Genomic DNA, 21,512 nt, shown 5'->3' on the forward strand with positions numbered 1-21,512 from the left:
ACCCAGCCTCGGTGTCTCCCCCAAGCTTTAATCACAGATTGCCTAATAGATATTTCAAACTGGATGTCTCAGAGACATTTTAAACTCCACACATCCAAAAGTGGACTTATTATCCTTTCCCCCTAAATTGCCCCCTCTTCCAAACTTCCTTCTCTCTGTTGAAGATACCACTTTCTTTCCAGTCTCCCAAGTTCATAACCTTGGAATTATCCTCAATTCAGTCTCCTACAACCTACAAATCTAATCGGTTGTCAAATCTTGCCATTTCTACCTCCATAACATCTCTTACTTATGTTCTCTTTTCTCCCCACCCACAGAGCTACCACCTCTTTACTAAATTATTGCAACAGACTCCTAACTAAATCTCCCTGCTTTCAGCTTCTCACCACTTCTATCTATCCTATAGTGCTGCCAAACTCACTTTCCTTAAGCCCATATCTGACCATGTCAACCCCTCTACTCAACCAACTCCAGAGGCTTCTGGTTGCCTCTATGATAAAACATCAACTCTTCTTTTTAGCTTTTAAAGACCTACACAACCTGGCTCCAACCTATCTTACTAGCCAAACTTGGTGGGTGATCTTACCAAACTGGCCTTTTGTTGTGTTTTCTTTATACATGACTCTCCCATAGCTTGTCTCCTGATATGTACTCCCTCCTTCCCTAAGCTTCATACAAGGATGCCTGAAAGGCTGATGGATCTGTCTGAGGGGTACAGCGGATCAATACCAGGTGTACCAGGCACAGCAGCATAGTGGATGGCATCCTGCTCTTAGAAACAGCATGCCTAACTCATTTCTCAAATATATAGAAAATTGAGTCAAATTTATAAGAACGCATGCCATTCTCCAATTGATAAATGGTCAAAGGATATGAACAGGCAGTTTTCAGATGAAGAAATTAAAGCTATCTATAGTCATATGAAAAAATGTTCTAAATCACTATTGATTAGAGAAATGCAAATTAAAGCAACTCTGAGGTTCCACCTCACACCTATCAGAATGGCTAGTATGACAGAAAAGGAAAATGATAAATGTTAGAGAAGATGTGGGAAAATTGGGACACTAATGCATCGCTGGTGGAGTTGTGAACTGATCCAACCATTCTGGACAGTAATTTGGAAGTATGCATAAAGGGCAATCAAACTGTGTAAACCTTTGATCCAGCAATACCATTTCTAGGTCTGTATCCCAAAGAGATTATAAAAAAAGGAAAAGGACCCACCATGTACAAAAATATTTATAGCAGCACTTTTTGTGGTGGCAAAGAACTAGAAATTGAGGGGATGCCCATCAATTGGGGAATGGCTGAACAAGTTGTGGTATATGAATGTAATGCAATACTACTATGCTATAAGAAGTGATGAGCAGGCAGATTTCAGAAAAAACCTGGACTTACACGAACTGATGCTGAGTGAAGTGAGCAGAACCAGGAGAACACTGTACACAGTAACAACAACATCGTGAGATGATCAATTATGATAGACTTAGCTCTTCTCAGCAATACAATGATCTAAGACAATTTCAAAAGACTCATGATGGAAAATGCTCTCCACATCCAGGGAAAGAACTATGGAGTCTGAATGTAGCTATAAGCATTCTATTTTCACTTTTTTTGTTTGTTTTTTTCTTTCTCATGGTTTTTCCATTTTGTTCTGATTCTTCTTTCACAATATGACTAATGAGGAAATATGTTTAACATGACTGTACATGTATAACCTATATCAGATTGCTTTCTGTCTTGGGAAGGGGAGGGAGGGAGGAAAAATTTGGGACTCAGAATCTTAGAAAAATGAATGTCAAAAATTATCTTTATATGTATTTAGAACAAAATAAAATACTACTAAGTGCAAAAAAAGAAAAGAAAAAGAAGAAATAGCATGCCTGGACTCAAGGCCAAATTAGCTGTGTGACCATCTACAGGTCACTTAACCTGTCTGTGCTTCAGTTTCTTCATCAGTAAAAGCACGTGCCTCACAGGGTGGTGTGAAGTTCAAATGCAATTATGTTCATAAAAAGCAGAGCACCTCCTCACAAAGTCTAAAACTTGGTGGGCATGTCCTGGGCAGAGTCTCAGAGACTTGCCCAAAGTCACACAGACAGTAAGTGTTAGAGGTAGGATTTGAACTCAGGTTTTATGTTCAAGTTCAAGTTCAGACCTCTAGCCACCACATGTTGCCTTTAGAAAGCTCTAATTGTAAGTTATTTTTTTAAATGATATATGCTTATTTACTTTTTGGATTTTCTAAATGATTAAGAACCTTGGACATTAGAAATCTCACCACTTTTCTGTCATTTGAAATTTCCTTCCTGGGATCTCTAATAGATTTCATATATTAATCACAAGGAAATCCAACTTTAAGCCTTAAAGCTGATATGCTGAAGGTAAGAAGAGCGGACACAGTAAGGAGAGAGACCCTGTATAGATGAGAAGTTCTGGTAACTGAATTATGTATATTTTATTTGTCCCACCATTCTGCCTGGATCCTCTTTAGATTTATTTCTAAAACCTAGTGTTGGTTTCTCTTGATGGTTCTACCATTCTCCTAGTTACCCATGTAAAGTCACATACAAATCTTCCCTGTTTCACCACCATACAATCCTCTCCCATGAACCCCATCTTTTCCAAGTGAAACTACCATATGTCTTCTTGTCTAAACAATCATAATAACCTTCAAACTGGTATTCCTACTTCTAGCTTCTCCCCTCCCTAGTCTATGTTTCAGACCGCTGCAAAAGTTATCTTACTATTCCACTCTGGTCATGTCACTTCAGTATTCAAAAACCTTCCTTGGCTTCCCACAGCCTACCAAATAAAGTATAAACTCCTCATTTTAGCATTCAAGGGTCTCCATAATCTGGCTCTAACCTCTCCTGCCTTAATATTTTTCCCCTTCACATATTCTACATTTGAGCCTAAAAGGACTTCTGTCTCCCTTTTTTCGGCCTGTCCTCTCCTATCTTCATCCCTAAGCTCCAGGTCTAACATGACTGCCTCTATCTATCTACCTATCTATCTTAGCCAGATTTGCCTAACTCATGGGCTACCAGACTCTGCCTTCTATACCCCCAAATTTGCTAAAAGGGACATCTTCTCCCTCAAAAACTTCTCAACATACTTTGCTTGGACTCCTTCTGTGCCCTCCCTTGTATCACAGTTGTGTCCCTGTATGTGTCTTTCTCTCTTAAACTTCAAACTCCTGGACAGCAGAATCTATGTCAAAGCTATTTTTATACTCCCAGCACTTACCACAGTGCTTTGCACAAAATAAGCATTTAATAAATGTTCATTGAATTAAATTCACTTTTATGTAATACCTGGATCTGAAAGTACTTCTTTAGCAGCTGCTATGTCGATAAATTTTTTCTCTGCTTTTTTCTTTTCTTCTTCATTCTGAAAATTATCTGGGTGCCACTGCAGAGCTAGCTTTCTGTATGCTTTGATGATTTCTTGTTTTTTAGCATTTCTGGGGAGTTAAAATGTAGCAATTACATATTAATAGAAGAGATTTACAACATTCCACAATAATGAACTAGAATACAGTCATCAAACACCAAAATAAAAGAAAGCCACATGGATTTCCAATTGCTTTAAGGAGGTAAGTTTCTATTCTGAAGCACACAGTGATGTGATACAGTGCTAAGTTATGATAAAAAACTAGAAAAGGGTACCTCAGATAGTTATTTCAATGAGATTAAAATATTAACTAGTTAAAAACAGAAGGAATAATTCCTCATGATAGTTACCATAGATAAGCATTTTGTAAACCACAGTGTAGACAATCCCCAATGTGGTAAGGTGTTCTACCAACAAAGATGGCACCTCATCTCTGACTTACTTGGCATCAAGTACTACAGTGGTTACTTGAAAGCGACTTGCTGAGAGTCACATAAGGGTAAGAGGCAGGATTTGAAAACCAGGTCTTCGATTCCAACCCCAACATTCTATCCACTATGCCATGCTGCCTCTAGAAAGTACTATATAATTATGAGTTGCTTTTATGCTATTTAAAATGACACATCCCGATTTTAAAACCTTCTGGATTTTCTAACTGACTAATACTCTTAGGCTTTGAAAATCTCCTATATCTTCTCATTTAAACTTCTAGAGTTCTCTACATTTTAATAAAAGTAAAACTGGAAAGGACCTCAGAGGTCTTCTAACCCAATTCTCACATTTTGCAGAAGTGAAACGGGCCCAGGGAAGAATTTTATACTCATGGATTAGCTATATATCAGTAGCAGGAGAATCAAAGTTTCAGTCTTTAAGTTAATACGCTAAAGATAAGAATACAAACGTATGTTCAAGAGGAATTTTGCATAGGATTACAAAATGAATTAATAATTTCTAGCTAGTTACCTGAAATCAAATGCATGACAGTCATCAATTTCATTATAAAGGCTGAAAGTGGCGGGTTTTTTGACCCTCTTTTGTTTTACAATTGAAATTTAGAACTTTTTAAGCATGAGTTTAATTTCCCTGTTTCATTGCCAGTAACTAATACTCCATTCTTATTGTGCATGTGTTTTTTAATAATCATTAAATTAATATTTCTGCAAATAATTCTAAAAAGTTTTATAGATGTCAATGGCTTTGTCTATGTGCTCTATGTGGCTAAAATTACATAATCAAAGAGAACAATGGGGGAAAGAGGCCAAAAAAGGGACTTATTGCTATTTTTATCAGATATGTTTTAAAGCCAATGTAAATTCTAAATACATATGAACAATTCACCTTTTTACTCCCAAGATTTTGTAATAATCTCTTTTCTGGGACTGTTTCAAGAGTCTCTGAGCTTTCTCTAGTCCTTCTCGAATCTGTTGATCATTTTCATTGTGTTCCTGTGCAGTTTCATAATCCTGAATAGCTGTCAAAATGTTTGAAATAATGCTGTTAAGAGCAATTATTATACATTTTAACTTTTTATTAAATCATAAGCTTCATATTAAGGATTAAAAAATGTTTCCAACCCCCTCAATTTTTTGTCACTATGAGATAGTTTAACAATTCTTTATTCACTATTACATTATCACTTCCACAGAGTGAACTCCACTGCTGTTTCCTTGTTTACTTTTTCCCACATCTTCCTTATCCCCAATGCCCACTAAAAAAAGCCCACAATAGAAAGCATTATTTAAATAACATTACTTTATCACAAGGTAATCTTGCAGTTTATCACACATAGGAGTTAAGTATTCAAAAAGAATTTGTTGGGAAAGGTAAAAATGACAGATCTCTTGATCATGTGCAAGGTAAATAGAAACCATGAGGATCAGTTTGGAAGAAGGAGGAGTATAAAGTGAAAAGCCACCAAAGTCAGGCTCAAGTGTAGTAATGAAGCATGATCAAGTTTCTATCACTCTGAAAAACATATTTATCTTAGCAACAACTAACCTTGAAGGGTTTGGAAACCAACTTTAATGGGTTTCTTCAAAGGGACTAGTATACATGGAGGAACTTTCAAACACAGTAAAGGAGCCCAAACTAAATTATACAATTACACAGGTCACTAATGGGCACTATGGTTGGGATTAAACTAGCTTTACCACACGGTCATATCAACCCTTTATAAGAGCTGAGTATCCTCATCGGAGGACTGGCTGTTTTGGGCAGCTGAGGCCAGCTGTTAGTTATCCCTCCTTAAATTACCTTGTATTATTTATCTGTGCATTCACTGTATGTAGTAGATTGTAAGTTTCTTGAGGGCAGGAACTATTTACTCTTCATAACTTCTAGTACCTAGAACAGTGCCCTACACAATTGCTGATTTTTCCAGACAGGTGGTATATCATATAAATGAGGCCCAAAGTTATTCTATTCAATGACTATGAACTGACTCCAACCAATGCAAGATGGATTTAATGACAAGATGACTTAAACTAAGGAACTAGTATATCAATCAACCATTAATTGAACAGTCCCTGCCTTTAAGAAGCTTACATTTTATCAAAAAAGGCAAATTCATCAAGTATGAATGAATGAAAAGGCAATATTAAGCACTTACTAAACCAGATACTTCAAAAGGAAGACAGCTCTGCCCTAAAAAACTTACATTCTAGTGAGTATGACAACAAATAGGAGGGAGTGGTGGTCAAGGAAGGAATGTCAAAATGGTGGGGTTAATTTGATTATAGTTCTCAGAGCTAGAGTTGGAAAGCGGGAGGGATATACAAAATAAACCAACAAACATCTGTTAAGTGCTTCCTGTGTACCAGGCATTATGTAAGCCCTAGATATACAAGAAAGGCAAAGTGTGTCAGTGGTAGGACTTGAACCTTGGTCTTCCTACCTTTAAGACCAGCTCTCTCATGTACCACTGAGGATACTCAACATTTATAAAGGGTTAATTAATAAGACCATATGGTAAAATTAGTTTAATCCCAACCATAGTTAAACTACTAAAACAAGGTGCATATCAGCGACATTAAAAGGATTACATCTGGTGACCAAATCTCATAATTTAACAATGTAAAATTCTGAAGAAGTTTTATGTTTAGTTTTAGTATATGTGCTACTTAAATCCTATATCTAAAAGACTTGAAAATTATTCAGATCGCACCTACCTCTAAAAGTCTTCACAATTATGTAATTGGCATAATTACACATTACTAATTAGTATTTCAAATGCAAATGTTTTTACAAGAAAATGTTGACATACCAAAGAACGAAGGCCTAATATTATACTTGTGCTAATGAGGCAAAAGTAATATTAGAAAAGATATACAAATTATAAGTGAATTTTCTGTTTTATTTAAAACCGTGCTCATATTTTATTCACACAGGGATATTTTATATATCTTTCTTTGTACATTTTAAGACTTTTCCCATAAATCAACATTCTAAACAGTGATGTTTGTGTGGCTGCTTTGGGCAGCTGAGGCCAGCTGACAGTCTCTCTCTTCAAATTACCTTGTATTTATCAGTAGATTGTCTAAGTTTCTTGACAGCAGGCACTATTTCCTCTCTATAACCTCTAGTACTTAGAACAGTACCTTATACATATTAGATTCTTGGTCAATATTTGCTGAACTGAATTTTTGCAATGTAAAAATTAAATATTTTGCAGAACAGTGCATTTCTAAGAAGAAAAACTAAATATTGTCATAGTAATAAACAAAATGCTTAAACTAAAATTGATATTCTTTAAGAGACATGCTTTGCATTTTACAAGTAATGAGCAATTTTGTTCCTTTTCTGCATTATAATCTGTAGTCTCATTACAGAGCTAAGATTTCTCAATAATCTTAAGACAAAATATTTGCTTAGATTGTTCTCAATAGGTGTTACATCTATCTTTTTGCTCTTTCTCTGAAAGCCAGCAGGAGACACCAGGTAAGTTTATGAAACAGGCATTAGACGACAGGATGAAATTCTATTTAGAAGTGAGGTATTAAAAAATAGACATTGAGACTGCCTCAGATGCCCTGATGACTCAAAAACCTAACAAATAAAAATCCCTATTCTTCTGTTGAGATTCTCTGATAGTCATCATGCCTATTATAATTTAACACTTAAAGAAAGCATCCTATATTAACAATATTGTTCTAGTTACTTAAAAAATACTACAAAATGCTTGCTATATAATTATATCTACAACACATACTGCTACACCTAAAAGCAAATGTGTATTCTTTTTTTTTGTTTTTGTTTTTTCGCTAGGCAATGGGATTAAGTGACTTGCCCAGGGTCACACAGCTAGTAAGTGTCAAGTGTCTGAGGCCACATTTGAACTCGAGTACTCCTGACTCCAGGGCTGGTGCTCTATCTACTGCACCACCTACCTGCCTCAAAAGTGTATTCTTTTATTCAATCTATTGTGTGAAACACCAGTATATTTTTTGTCTGGACCTCCCAGACTGGGAGCTCCCTCCCAGTAAGGAAAACTCCCACAACCAACCCTAAATCAGCAACTACTCTGCAGATTCAAGTCTTAAAGAGTTCCCTGGTGCTCTGAAAAGTTAAATATTTTACCCCAGGTCACACAGCTGATATGTGTCAGAAGCAGAATTTGAACCCAGATCATTGCCTTCCTTTCTTCACCTGGCTTCCTTCAGGACTGTCCAAAGTTCTCCACAAAGCCCTAACAGCATTCTCACCTTGAAAAATGCCTTTACCCTTACTACCTCCTCATCATGGAAGATCCTTCCAGACCCCCCTCATCCATTTGGTGAGTTCCTACCAGAACCATTACTTTCAGTACTTATCTTTAAATGTTTGACCAAATGACTACAAATTCAATTCAATAAACATGTACTATTCTAAGTGCCTACTCTGTGCAAATCATTGTAGGGGCTGCTACAGATATAAAGCTGAAACAAGGATCTTATTAAGTGAGACAACCTGTGAAAAAAGAACTGGCTTTGGAGTCAGAAGACCAGGGTTCCAATCCCTCCTCTGATGCTTACTGTGTCACTCTGGGCAAGCTACTTTAGCCTTCCTCAGCCTCAGTCTTCCTCTTTATAGAATAAGGAGGCACAGAACTAGCTGGCCTCTTTAGGTACCTTCGAGCTCCTTATCATCATACAGAGTTTAAAAGATTTGAAAAGCTAAAGTACATTTCATTTTTTCATCACAATTATCCTGCAAGGAAGGGAGGGGATGTAGGGATCTGCCCACAGTCAGGCTTCTAGTAAGTACTGAAAGGGGGATTTGGACACAGGTTCTTTTGCTTCCCCGTCCCACGGTTTTTTGCTTACATCACTTTGTCTTTTATACTCTAAAAGAGTAACAAAAGTATAACAGATGAAGAGCAGAAGCCCCAACAAAGCAGTACAAAAGGTCATTTTCAGTGGGGATGGAGAGAAGGCAAGGTGAGGGTGACAGGGCTTCAAAAGAAGTTAGACTAGAAAGTTTCCAAGGTCCCTTCCAACACGTGGAGAACACAGAGTGCACACAGTTTAGCTAAATCTCTCCGTGCAATGCCGAATATCATTTCCATTCTACTCCCTAGAACCAAGAAGAAGAAATCTAATGCCTCCAGGACCTGCCAATCAATTTTCACCCTAAAGCTCCTGTGGATGAAGACCTTTCAAGATTTAGAATACAAAGACATGATTTCTGCAACACTTGTAAATACTATACATGCAATGTGCTCTATTGCCCCACTGTCACCACTAAAGGCCCATCTTTTGAGGGAGGCAAAATATAGCCCAACTTTGGGGAAGAAGGGAAAAACAGAAGCAACTTAAAGTATCTGGTACTAGGGACAGAGTTCCAGGCGGGCCTTGCTTTTATCCCAAAAATTTTCTTCCAGTTTCTTTTTTTCTTTAATCTTATTTGGTTATAATATTTGAAAATTACTGATTAGAATTCATTTCTTTGTATAATAATCCACTGTTAAAAATGTAAATACTTCATCATTCACATTAGTTTGAAGTAGTTCCATTAAAAGATTTTCATACTGAAACCCAAATTGAGGGAACCTTCATGTGCATACCATATTTTATATTTTACAGAATACTTTCACACACAAAGTTATTTCATTTGATCCTCTCAGCTTATAAACTAGGCATTTTTAACCTTAGTTTACAGATACAACTGAAGGAAGTTTAGGTCACTCAAGCCCAAACTAATGGGGGAGACAACATGTAAACAAATGTGTACAAACAAGCTATATACAGGATAAATAGGAAATAACAGAGGGAGGCACTAGAATTAAGAAGTTTGGGAAAGGCATCCTGTAGACAGTGGTTCTTAAACTGTGGGTCACAAACCAATACGGTCAAAAAAATTGACAACAAAGGTTTCTAAACATGCGACAACCAAAAATCAATTAAAAATCAAACACATAATGAATCCAAGATGTTTCTGGCAGCACTTGCCCATGTTGCATCATACAACGTCACTGCAGCCTTGGTTCTGAACACCATTGTGCACTTTGCACTGCATATGTCCTTAAGGTACACAATGCCAACCAACTATGTTGCCAAAAAGAGAAAAAGGGTGTCAAGTGGACCTAGATTTAAATCCTGACTCCATGTCTTGCTCTCTTTGGGGTACAGGGCAAGACATTTTAACCCTCTGGGCCTCAGCTTCTTCATTTGTAAAATGAAGAAACTGACTGGATTAAACAATCTCTAAATTTCCATGCAACTCTAAATCCTATGATTTAAGCATTCAAGTTTACAGTTTTCCTATAATAACCTCTAAGTTTGATACTGCAAATGCCATTATCCTAATTTTGCAAACAAGGAATAAGGCTTCAAGAAGTAGTGCCTTTTCACACACATAATTAAAAGACAGATGGTAAACTTTCACTCAGGTCCTCTGATTCCCATTCTAGGACTCTTCCCACTATGCCACAACTACTTCTTTAACGTTTATCTTATGATTTAAACCTGTAACCTGTTAAGAGATAAAGAATCAGGGAAATCTCAACCTCTCAGAGTCCCAAGACTAGGGCACAGAACAGTTGCTGGTCTGCATTCAATGAAGGAGCTTTCTCACCAGAAGGTTCCCTACACTAAAGAAATTACAGTATGGACCAAAAACATCCTTTAAGCCACTCATTAATTCTCCTAATTTACATCCAAATAAGACAGGCAGAATTTCGAAGTTTCCATTACATGTCTTTAGGGGGTTAAAATGAATATTCTGAAACAAAATTCAGTCTACCCTCATAACACATTCTCTGTAGGGTTACTAAATTCACAATTTGACTCAAATCAATTTCCATTTTGTAACCTCATTTCAAATGGCTTCCCAAAAGTATAATCTGAACCAAAATATGGATCATTACTAATAAACAAACTTTTATTCAAAAAAAATTCTTCAAATTTCATAATTCTACCATCCTAAATTAATACTAAGGTCATTCCATAAATTATACAGGAATAAAACTATAAAAGTTTCACTAAAATGCAAGAGGCAGTTTTATGCACAGACTGAAAGATTTAGACTTTTTTTATGTTCTTCTGCAACTTCTCCTAAGCAGAGTTACAAGAACTACAAGAACTCAAAATGACATCTTAAAACCAACAGCATAAGTAGATGCCACACTTGAAAGCTAAAATAAGTAAGTTCAATAGCACGATCTTGTGTCTAAAACACATATCATTGAGATATTTCTGTCAAGATTATAATTATTGTAAATTTCAAATTCTTTGATGACTATTCATCCTATGAAAATTTCCTATACATAGTAAAACAGGTCCTGTTTTTTCTTCTAAAAAATGGGTGATCAGACCAGCCAGGTAGACTTTAAAGGTTCCTCGGCCTCTACACCTACGATCCTGTGATTGAAGATCACTAGCTAGAGACAGCTTAGGAACTCCTAAGGCCAACCCTTTTATTTTATTGATGAGGAAAATAAGGCCTCAGAAGTTTATGTGACTTATTCAAATTCATGCTGTTACAGTTAGCAAACTGCTAAAATAGTAATTTACTCATAAAGAAAATTGTCAAATTATTGCCTAATAAATAAGATTTACCACAAGTATAAAATTCACATTTGATCTGCTTTATGTCTATTTATGTTATTCAGTTATGTCTGATTCTTCATGACCCCGTGGACCAGAGTACACCGATACCATCTATGGGGCTTTCTTGGCAAAGATACTGGAGTGGTTTGCCATTTCCCTCTCCAATGGACTAAGGCAAACAGAGGTTAAGTGACTTGCCTAGGGTCACACGGCTAGTAAATGTCTGAGAATGGATTTGAACTCAGAAAGACGATTGTGTCTTTCTCCTGGCCCAGCGCTATTTACTGTACCACCTATCTGCCTCCATATCTATTTATACGTTGATCATTTTTTAAAAATTAAAAATTAAATTAAATCTGGCCACACTCTCCCTTTAAAAACTATCTCATTAGCATTTTCAGACTGATTGCAAATTAAAACTTTTCCATAAGGTCAAGTGAAATATTTTTCAACTACTTCATACTTGAATTGTTCTTAGTGGGATTCAATTACAGACCTCATTCATAATAAAGTAGGATATCTGTGTTCTAGTAAAGTAGAATAATTATTTCACTACTTATAGTATTTAAATTTATAAAGATTCCTAAGAGCTGTAGGAAAACCTAGTTTTAAGCAAAGTGACATAACAGAAATTTCATATGTACTTATTTGATACATCACAAATATTAGCCCCCTGAAACAATGTTCCAAAAAGTTTACCTTCATCATACATTTCCTCTATTAAATAGGCTTCTGCTCTGTCTTTGAGAGCGTTCACATTGGCAGGTTCCAGTTGTAAAACTTCTGAACATGCTTTAATAGCTTCAACAGGTTTTTCATCCTAAAAACAAATAACAAAAAAGGACGTATGGTTGTTGTTTCATAAGCTAGACAGAAACCTAAGTTTTAAGACAAAATAAATTGTTACCTTGGAGAAGCAATGGCAAATCCTCTCTTTGGAACGAATAGTATAAATAGGTATATCTGGCTCTGTTTTCATTACAGATTCATATTTGCTAGCTGCATCTACATATCTGTTACAAAGTAAATAGATAAGTATTCTGTAATACTGTTTTCTGAACAATTATTAGTATTGTACACTGTTAACAAAATGCCACCTTACCAAATTAACATATTTCTCCAAAAGCCAAACTTTCACTTTGTCTTTATTTTTATCTTTATTTATTTGAAATAATAGAATCATTCATTAGCGTTCAGAAGCTTCTCTAAAGCCATGAAGAATGAAAATACCACTATTGCATAAAGTGAATTTGGATATAAGTGTAAAGTGCACCTTTGCTTGCCAAACAATCTACAAAAATCACTTCTTCACAGAAACATCTTAATAGAATTGTAACAATAGGATTCAACATAGCTTTTAAAATCTGACTTGCACTTGATGACTTCCAGCAAGTTTCACCAGTTTATTACTAGAACCACATCTTTTAACAATTGCAAACTTTCTAATCAGATCAACATACGTTAAGAAAATGCAAAAGAATGGTAAGGAATAAGCATTTACATAGCACCTATTCTGTGCCAGGCACTTGGCCTAAGTGGGGCTAATAAAAATATTATTCTAATTTTAACCTCAAAAGGTTAAATTAGTAGGTACTGTTATTATCCTCATTTTACAGTTGAGGAAACAGAAGCAAATAGAGGTTAACTGACTTGTCCAGAGTGACACAGCTAAGTGTTTGGGGTCTCATTTGAAATCAGGTCTTGAACTCCCTGCTCAGCACTCTATCCATTGCATCACCTGGCTGCTTCCAAAATGGGTCTAGAGTTTAGTGATTCATAAAAATTCACTGTGAACTTTAGATCAGCTTTCGGAACACACAAAAAGCAAATATCATATGTCATTTGACATCTGGATGCTGACACTTTCACAATTAAGCACAACACAGATGCATCTCACAAGTGAACTTAAATCCCAAGACTGGTTAGTTTTCACAAACGTAAAGCTATTCTGTGAGTCATAAGCTAATAAATTGCTTCTGGATACACAACTTCAAGGAAATCAAACATCTAATACTCTTTTTATCAGAAATGCCAAACTAATGAAAATTTACTTATATGCCATCTTGGCATCTTATTTTACATGTCCTTTGATCTTTACATTTAAAAGCTGACGCATCAGGATAGAAAGTTAACAAACAACACTGATGCTTAAATTTACTGGCAAGATAACTCCATATAATTTTTTAGGGAAACCACATACTCTTAATATAATTACTCAAAAATTTTATCTTGTTGTTAATATGTATCAGCTACCTCAATAATGAAATTTTCTTGAAAACTGTAAGAAGATTCATCAAGTTCCAAATATCACCTTTGGGATACTGTTTCCACAGGCCAAGAAATAATACTCTGATATAATTATTACCTACACACCCTCAACTGGATATTGCATATTATTTTAACACTTGCTTAACAGTGTCCTACACAGTCTAGAAAAAATAACTTCATTCTTACCTGCCTTCTCTGATGAGCTCCTCTGCTGACTCAATAAGTTTATTAAGCTTCTTTACTTGTTTATAGTGTGCAAAGCATCTTTTATGATCTTGGTCAAGTTTTAAACATTCCCGGACTTCACTGTTCACACATTAAAAATAAAAGGAATACAACATATTTACATACCTCAAAATGAATTGATAGTTCTTTCATACTGTTTTTAGAAATCAAAGTAAGAGGACTTTGACCATAAAGTGATCACAAAAGCAAATTATGGAATTCTAGAAGGTCTGATGTAGTCCCATCTGCTCATTTTATATATGAGGACATAGGCGGGGGGGGGGAGATTTGCCCACTGCACACCGCTAGTCAGTGGCATAGCTGGGACTAGTATATGGGACTTATGACTCCTAGGTTAGCTTCTATGCTGCCTCTCAGCTATTTTTTTTTGCATATGCAACAATTACTCACTAAAATGATTGAATATCTCTGTACACAACAATTTAACAGGCATATTTAACTTAAACAAAAATTATGTAATATAATACTATGAAACTATTAAGTGGTCTGAACCCTTACTCAAATAAAGACAATAATTTACATAAAGCAATTTTGCAGTGTAAATGCTGATAAGCCAAGTCAAACAGTAAGAAAACTGACCTGAGTGACAGTTCATGATCTCCCAGATGATAATATATTGTGCTGATTTTATAAAAGGCCTCAGTATTGTCATTCTTCAATTTGGAAGCAGATTTTAAGTCACTAATAGCTTTCCCTGGCTCCCCTTCCTTTATAAAGCATTCAGCCCGAAGTTCTCGCAGCTCTGCATCCCAAACACAAACCTTAAGAAACAGAAGAACTAGACTTTGAGCAAGAAACACAGCAAAGTTAAATTAAAACATTCATGTCTACATCCCACATATCTTTCTTCATATCACTTATCAATAAGCATTTTCATTTGTGACCTGTTTTTCTCATCAAATTAAAGTACTTATTTTCTAAAACATTTTTCCCCTCCTCAAAAAACTCATCTTTCTACATATTTTTATATCTTCTATTAAAATAATTCTTTATTATCATTTCAGTTGTTTTTCAGTCATGTCCAACTCTTCATGACCCCATCTGGGGTTTTCTTGGCATAGATACTTAAGTGGTTTGCCATTTCCTTCTCCACCTCATTTTACAGATGAGGAAACTGAGGCAAATAGGGTTAAGTGACTTAACCAGGGTCACGTGGCTAATAAATGTCTGAGGACAGATTTGAACACAGGAAGATGTGTCTTCCCGACTCCTGGCCCAGCACTCTATCCATTACGCCACCTAAGTTGCCCAAAATAATTCTTCAGTATCTTAAATTATAAGTGAGAAATACAGTTGATCATTTAAAAATTCTTTTTTGGAGATCAAGCATTGTTGCAGGAGGAAGAGATGTTCAATTGCTCAAGAAATAAACCCAAATGTCCCTTTATTACTTCCCTAACATGAAATACATTTGAAACTGTGAAGGAAAAAATGTATCTTATGTTGTATTAAATAACTGGTTCCTAACAAGAAAACTATAGCACATAATAGTAGTTTAATAAATGTTTGTTGAACTGAAAACCGTTAGGGTAAATTATTTTTAAAACCTAATTTTATATTGGGTGAAGTAGTGTGACATAATACAGAGTTTCGGGAGTCAGCAAAGCCTGGATTCAAGTCTGCTCTCTGACACATATTGGTTTCATGATCTTGGGGAAGTCACTTAACTTTTGAGTGCCCCTATGGACAATTCTGTAACATTATAAATTGAAAAGCAGATACCAATTTGAATCGTTAGAGGAAGTTTCCTTTACCAATGAAAACTCAAGGATTGGTCCAAAAAAGTTTATATTAAAACTTCAATTCCAATATAAGTTGTAATAAAATATGAAAACCATGAAGCTCTAATTCAATTGAAACTTTATGAGCCTCCTTATTTCATTGAAGAGTGAATTGGATATTAAAAAACTACAATTATTCATCACCTTGATGAAGTCCAAAGGTCACAACGAAGCCTTTAAAGAGAAGGATCAAATCAGACTGGAGTTGCCTGTCATAGCTCCTAATACTTTTATATACTACTAAAGTGGAAAATAATAATAAGCACATAGAATGAAGGTCAGGATCTCTGGAAGAAGGCCATATTTTTCAACACATAAATTATTGAAAGGGGGGGGATATTAATGAAGCTCCATGGGACAGATTTTATAGATTTCAGAGAGAAGTTTCCCATAGCAATCACATTAGCTGTATGTTTAATAAACATTAAACAACAAATATCAAGACCAAACGAAAATACATTATACTGGCAACATACAGTGAAATTGAAATGGCTATGGGAACTATAATTTAATTCCTGTCAGGAAGGAACTTAATTTTAACTTTTAATTTCTTTAAGGAAGGAACTGCATTCATTGGGGTGGTCGATTTTTCCCCCTTATTTAAGTAAGTTGCAGGAATCCTCACTGAAGAAATATTCTGCACACCAAATCCTATGCTATTTTTACAATGTAAAAATAAGGCCAGGTCAAATATAGTCAGAACTAAAATTTCATTTCTATGTCAATCTGCATTTCGTGAAGCAAATTTTCTTAGGAAATTTTATACATATATGAAGTTAAACATTATAAATACTGCCCACGTAAAGACAAAATGTATATGAACATTTGGCCTGACTTAGAAATTAAAAAACAAACAGAACCTCCACTTCACCTCTCAATATTGTCAGAGCTTTCCCCTGAAAAGCATTCGTTGGGAACCAGATAGTAAATCAACAAGGAAACAGAAGCAGGAAGACCAGAACTAAATACAAATTACCTAGGATTAGTTCTCAAATAGTTTTCTTACAACTCCCACCAACTCTTAAAATTATAAATTTACATAAATGTGTGTCTTATAAATTCCTCATTTTCACTGTTATTCTATCTTTCCAACCTTCATTCCTCCTTTAATTCCAGTTATTTGTTCTCCCTTCCCTCCCTCCTTCCTTCTACTCCCAATTCCTTTCTCCCTGGCCTCTTCTTCAATTTGCCTCCCCCAAATCAAAACATTAACAAAAATAAGCATACTCATAAAAATAAATAAAAGAACTTTCACATTCCACTGACAGAATTAGGAAACTCTTCTAGCTGGATGTTATTCTCACAGGTATTATCTTTCACTTTGGATTGAAACCTCCTACAGGCATAGCCAAATACCAATGTAGATTACTAAGAACCCTCACTGAAGGAAAAAGCTGTCTGCAATGGCTTCAATCTGTAACAAACTTACCTCTAAAATACTATCAAGGAAAGCAATAGCTGCTTGATAATCTTTCCGATCAAAAGCTGCATGCGCCTGTGAACGTAAGCGCTGCATTTCATCAGCTTTCAGCAGTTGAGACTGGGCTTCTTTTTCTTCATTCTCACTTGGATGAGATTTTAGCTGTAGAAAGTAATAAAAAATTATGTCATTTAGGATTTGCAATCTCTTCATTCTAATAACTATAATATGCCCACAGTTCTGATTTCTTGAAAAAGTTTTTAAGTAGGAAAGGGGAAACAATGGGGGAAAGCATTTGAATCTATATTAAACAGAATCCTAAATAGCTCCAATGAGCATCACTATTGCTCAAAATATTCTTATGTAAAATCTGATTATCTTTTGTTAAGCATTAAGAAACCAATCTTTGAAATTCACACTGCACTGTATTTTATGTAAACCAGTATGTATGTATTATGTCTAATTCTTCCTACAATATGCTATACCACCATCAAAAAGTAGTCATTAAGCATTATATGAAGCAGCTCTAAGGACTATGAGACTAAAAAGAGATCACTTTTTCTATTTCGTTTGGATACCTCATAGTGCAGCACTCAAATATCTGTTAAAGGAAGGAATATGGAAAAGAGAACTATACTAATAAGAGTCCTAGCCTTTAAGTTCTATGAGATAGTTAACTGTACAATCAGAATGACATGGATAAATGCACCATTTACCAGATACATAAGTACTTTGGCAAGAAAAATTAAATATTTAATTCAAGTTCAGATGTAAGTACACCAGTAATGAAGTGACTATTCAAGAGTAAAGGGAGTTTACAGCAGGAGAATTAAGTTTCTTAAAATGAAAATTATTTACAAAAAGACAGGTACTGAAAACATGTAATTTCTGAAATTAATGCATTTGAAAGTGAAAAAGTAAAGAAATGTTTTAAGAGAGCTTTTACCTAGAAAAATGCATATTCCCTATTGATCCTAATAACATGTAAATTTAGGATAAGTGATAAAACTTTTTTGCTTTGCCCTCATAAACCAGCTTTATTTTGGGGAGGATCTCATCTGACAAGCTGAGGATAGAAAACACGGGGGGGAAGGGGATAAATCAGCTGTTGACACCCAAGAAAAGGCTGAATTAAAACCAATAGAATTGGTCATCCCTTGATGCTAGGCAAAAACTATCCCCAAACTGTCTAATTCTAAAGAAGATTCTAAGAACTAAGCTTCCAGTTGTTTAAGGATTCAATGTTGGCGAACTATCAGTCAAAAGGATTCATATCCTATTATAGTTTCATCTTCTCGGATGTGGTAAACAAAAATGTGGATGTTAGAAAGTCACAAAGGACAAATCTGAAATGTTATCTAGCAGTTAACAAATAAATGAAAAACAATGTTCTTCATGCAATTTCTTTTGAGGAAGGGGAGAAGGATAGGAAGGGAAAAGCATCACATTCAACGACACAGCCTTAACTAGGTATTTTGTACATGCAACAAATACCGATGTACTAGGGGGCTAGTGGTACAAAAAAAGCTCCCTAAATTTAAGAGAAGAACAGTTGAGGGAGGCAGAGACCCTGAGAAATCACAAGACTGTGCACCCCAATGTGAGGTAGAAAGGAAGCAGGTAATTTAGTGACATTGTCTTTTAACTAATTATCTGCGATAAATAAGTGCTAGGGTCAGCTTTCTCTTCACACACAGCATATAAGAAGCTTACTTTTTGGGTTGTGGAAGTGGAATAGTAATCTTTATAACAAATTTATGCTTTAGGGATGTAGGCTGAAAAAATCTTGAAGCCACCCCACCTCCCATAAAAAGCCCTAAAAATATCACGCTAGAGCCAGAAAGAAACTTAAGCATCATCTAACTAAATCTTTTCATTTTACAAAAAAGGAAACTGAGGCCCTACACTCCCAACTGAGGATCTTGCTTCTTAATTTGCTGAAAAAATTGAGACCTTTTTTTTCCTTCTCACAATCTAAAAATTCTTTGACATCAACTGTACTCTCTCTTCCTTTCCTCTGTCTGTTTATTAACAAGGAGGCCCTATTCCTTGACACGGCTAAACCTCTTTACCTGTGCCACTCATTCCTTCCCCTCCTGGTTTTTCCAGTGGATTAAGAGATACTTTAATCATCCCTTCTTTCTATAATCCTTAACATCCCCCTGTCTATTGGTTCCTTGCCCTTACTGCCGCCTTCAATCACCCTCCAAGTTTTCCTGTCCTTTAAAACACACACTAAGCCTTGCTCAGACCCTACTACCCCCTCACTCTATCATCCTCTATCTCTGCTCTCTGTCGGCCAGCCTCCTAGAAAAAGATATCTACACGTGCTGCTTCAACTTCCCGCCTTCTCACTAGTACTCCTCAACCCTTTGCGATCCGGCATTCAAACGACAGGAAGCAGGAAGACCTGAATTCAAATCCTTCCTCATGCACTTACAAGTTATCTGACCCTGGGCAAGTCACTTGACCTGTTTGCCTTTGTTTCCTCATCTGTAAAATGGGGATCATAGTAACACCTACTTCCCAGAGTTGCTGTGAGGATCAAAGGAGATGACGATTATAAAGCGCTTGGCACAGTGTCTAACAGATAAATGTTAGCTATTATTATTATTAGCTCTAATATATGTATTTTACAAACTTTAAAAGTGCTATATAAATGCTAGTTCATATTATTTTACAAACTGGCTTTCTCTCTGCTCCATTTCCCACATTCATGCTTTTACAATGTCCATAACCACGTCTGGAATCCACCCTCTTCTCATCTCTGTCTCAAAGAATCTCTCTTCCATTAAGCACACAGGTCAATACTTTCCTGACCTTCCTCTCAGCTACCAAGAACCCTCCCCCTCCCTAACTACGTGTATGTATGTATTTTCTGCCTATTTATTCTGCACATAGTTCTCAGAGCAAAGTGGCATACTGGTTAGGGAACTGGCCTTGGAAGACCTGGATTCCAGTTCCACTTCTGATATATCCTGCCTGTGCTACCCTGGGAAAGTCAACCTCTCAGCCCATAGAGAACACTCAAAGACTAAATCATGGAGAAAACACCAGTTTATACTAAGAGATTTCCTCATCTGGTAATTAATTTCTCTAAAGCAATGAAATCACAGATCCAGTTCCTATCCCTTATCCTATATATTGATAAGAAATAGAAGTTAAATCCACTCCTGGTGAGAAAATTCCCTCTACCAAAGCAAGTCAGTACCTTCTTTGCTATTCACAGTCTTAAAAAGTTGTCTGTGGTACATGAGGTTAAATGACTTAGCCATTATATGTCCCAGGTAATACTTTAAAAATTTGTTGATTGACTCACAGATTGCTCAAGGTCATAAAGGAAGGTTTAATTTTTACTGAAATCGAGGCTGACCTAGAGTGGAGTAAAGTACACCCCCAACCTTAGACTCACAGCCTACTGGAGCTGAAACACCCTATCCGAACCCATTATTTTAAAGAGAAAGAAAAAGACTGAAGAATTAATGTCAGATCAGGCAGATTATAGAAAAATTAGTGTGCCATGGGAGCACTAGTCATTCGAGGGCAGCACCCTCTGGTCTCGTGGCAATTAGCTAAACAGGGAGTGGAGCCCTCTATCCTTTTGTGTACATTCTGATCCCAATGTCACCCATACCCACATACACTCCCATCTTTACCATCCTGTCTGCTGCTTCCTGTCCCACAAGACCACAAGGCCCCAGCTCTACTTCTTCCTTATTTAAAAGAGTATAAGCTCATTAAATTTTTCCACCCTCAGGCAAATTTCATGTGCAAAGTCACCCTTGCCCCAAACTAGTGACTGCTCTGTGATCTCATTTTACACTTCTCTTTTTTTTTTGGTTAGGCAATGGGGTTAAGTGACTTGCCCAGGGTCACACTGCTAGTAAGTGTTATGTGTCTGAGGCCGAATTTGAACTCAGGTTGCTCTATCCACTGCGCCACCTAGCTGCCCCTACATTTCTTAAGAAGCAAAAAAAAAAAAAAAAAAAAAATGAGCTGATCATGCGGTGAAAGTGGGAAAAATGAGTGGACAGCTTCTCTACTCCAATGGTATCCTCACAATGTCAAGAGGAAGGGAGGTCCCCAGAACACTGGATGAACTCTCAATCATGTAACTCTGGGAGAATGTGGACAAGAGTCACAAATAAGGACAGGCATGGATGGGCTGAGATTCACAGATCCATTTGAGAATTTTAGTTAGTTTGAGGTAAGAACAACACAAGAGTTCCATCAGCTAAGTAAATGCAGTAACACCATTAATGCTACTCCTTAGAAGACATTTTCAGTAACCAAAAATAAAAGTTAAAAAGCACAAACTAAATTCAGGTTTTTTAATGAATTATTTAAAAGAGAAATTGTATAATGAAAAGGTTAATC

General features: G+C 36.1%; 1 protein-coding gene across 1 annotated transcript in view; it reads right to left on the reverse strand.

Annotated features, from left to right (window-relative positions):
- The window catches only part of DNAJC3 (DnaJ heat shock protein family (Hsp40) member C3), an 83,057-nt gene that overhangs the window by 5,089 nt on the left and 56,456 nt on the right, over positions 1-21,512 (reverse strand). Inside the window, exons 5-11 of the mRNA XM_027855683.1 lie at positions 17,145-17,297; positions 14,514-14,695; positions 13,875-13,994; positions 12,328-12,433; positions 12,120-12,240; positions 4,735-4,867; positions 3,318-3,466 (exon numbers count right to left, since the gene is read on the reverse strand). Of these exons, the coding sequence (XP_027711484.1) occupies positions 3,318-3,466; positions 4,735-4,867; positions 12,120-12,240; positions 12,328-12,433; positions 13,875-13,994; positions 14,514-14,695; positions 17,145-17,297 (964 nt within the window). The remainder of the gene's footprint in view (positions 1-3,317; positions 3,467-4,734; positions 4,868-12,119; positions 12,241-12,327; positions 12,434-13,874; positions 13,995-14,513; positions 14,696-17,144; positions 17,298-21,512) is intronic.

This window comes from Vombatus ursinus, unplaced genomic scaffold (genome assembly GCF_900497805.2).
Source record: "Vombatus ursinus unplaced genomic scaffold, bare-nosed wombat genome assembly UNPS02011014.1, whole genome shotgun sequence".
Lineage (NCBI taxonomy): Eukaryota > Metazoa > Chordata > Mammalia > Diprotodontia > Vombatidae > Vombatus > Vombatus ursinus.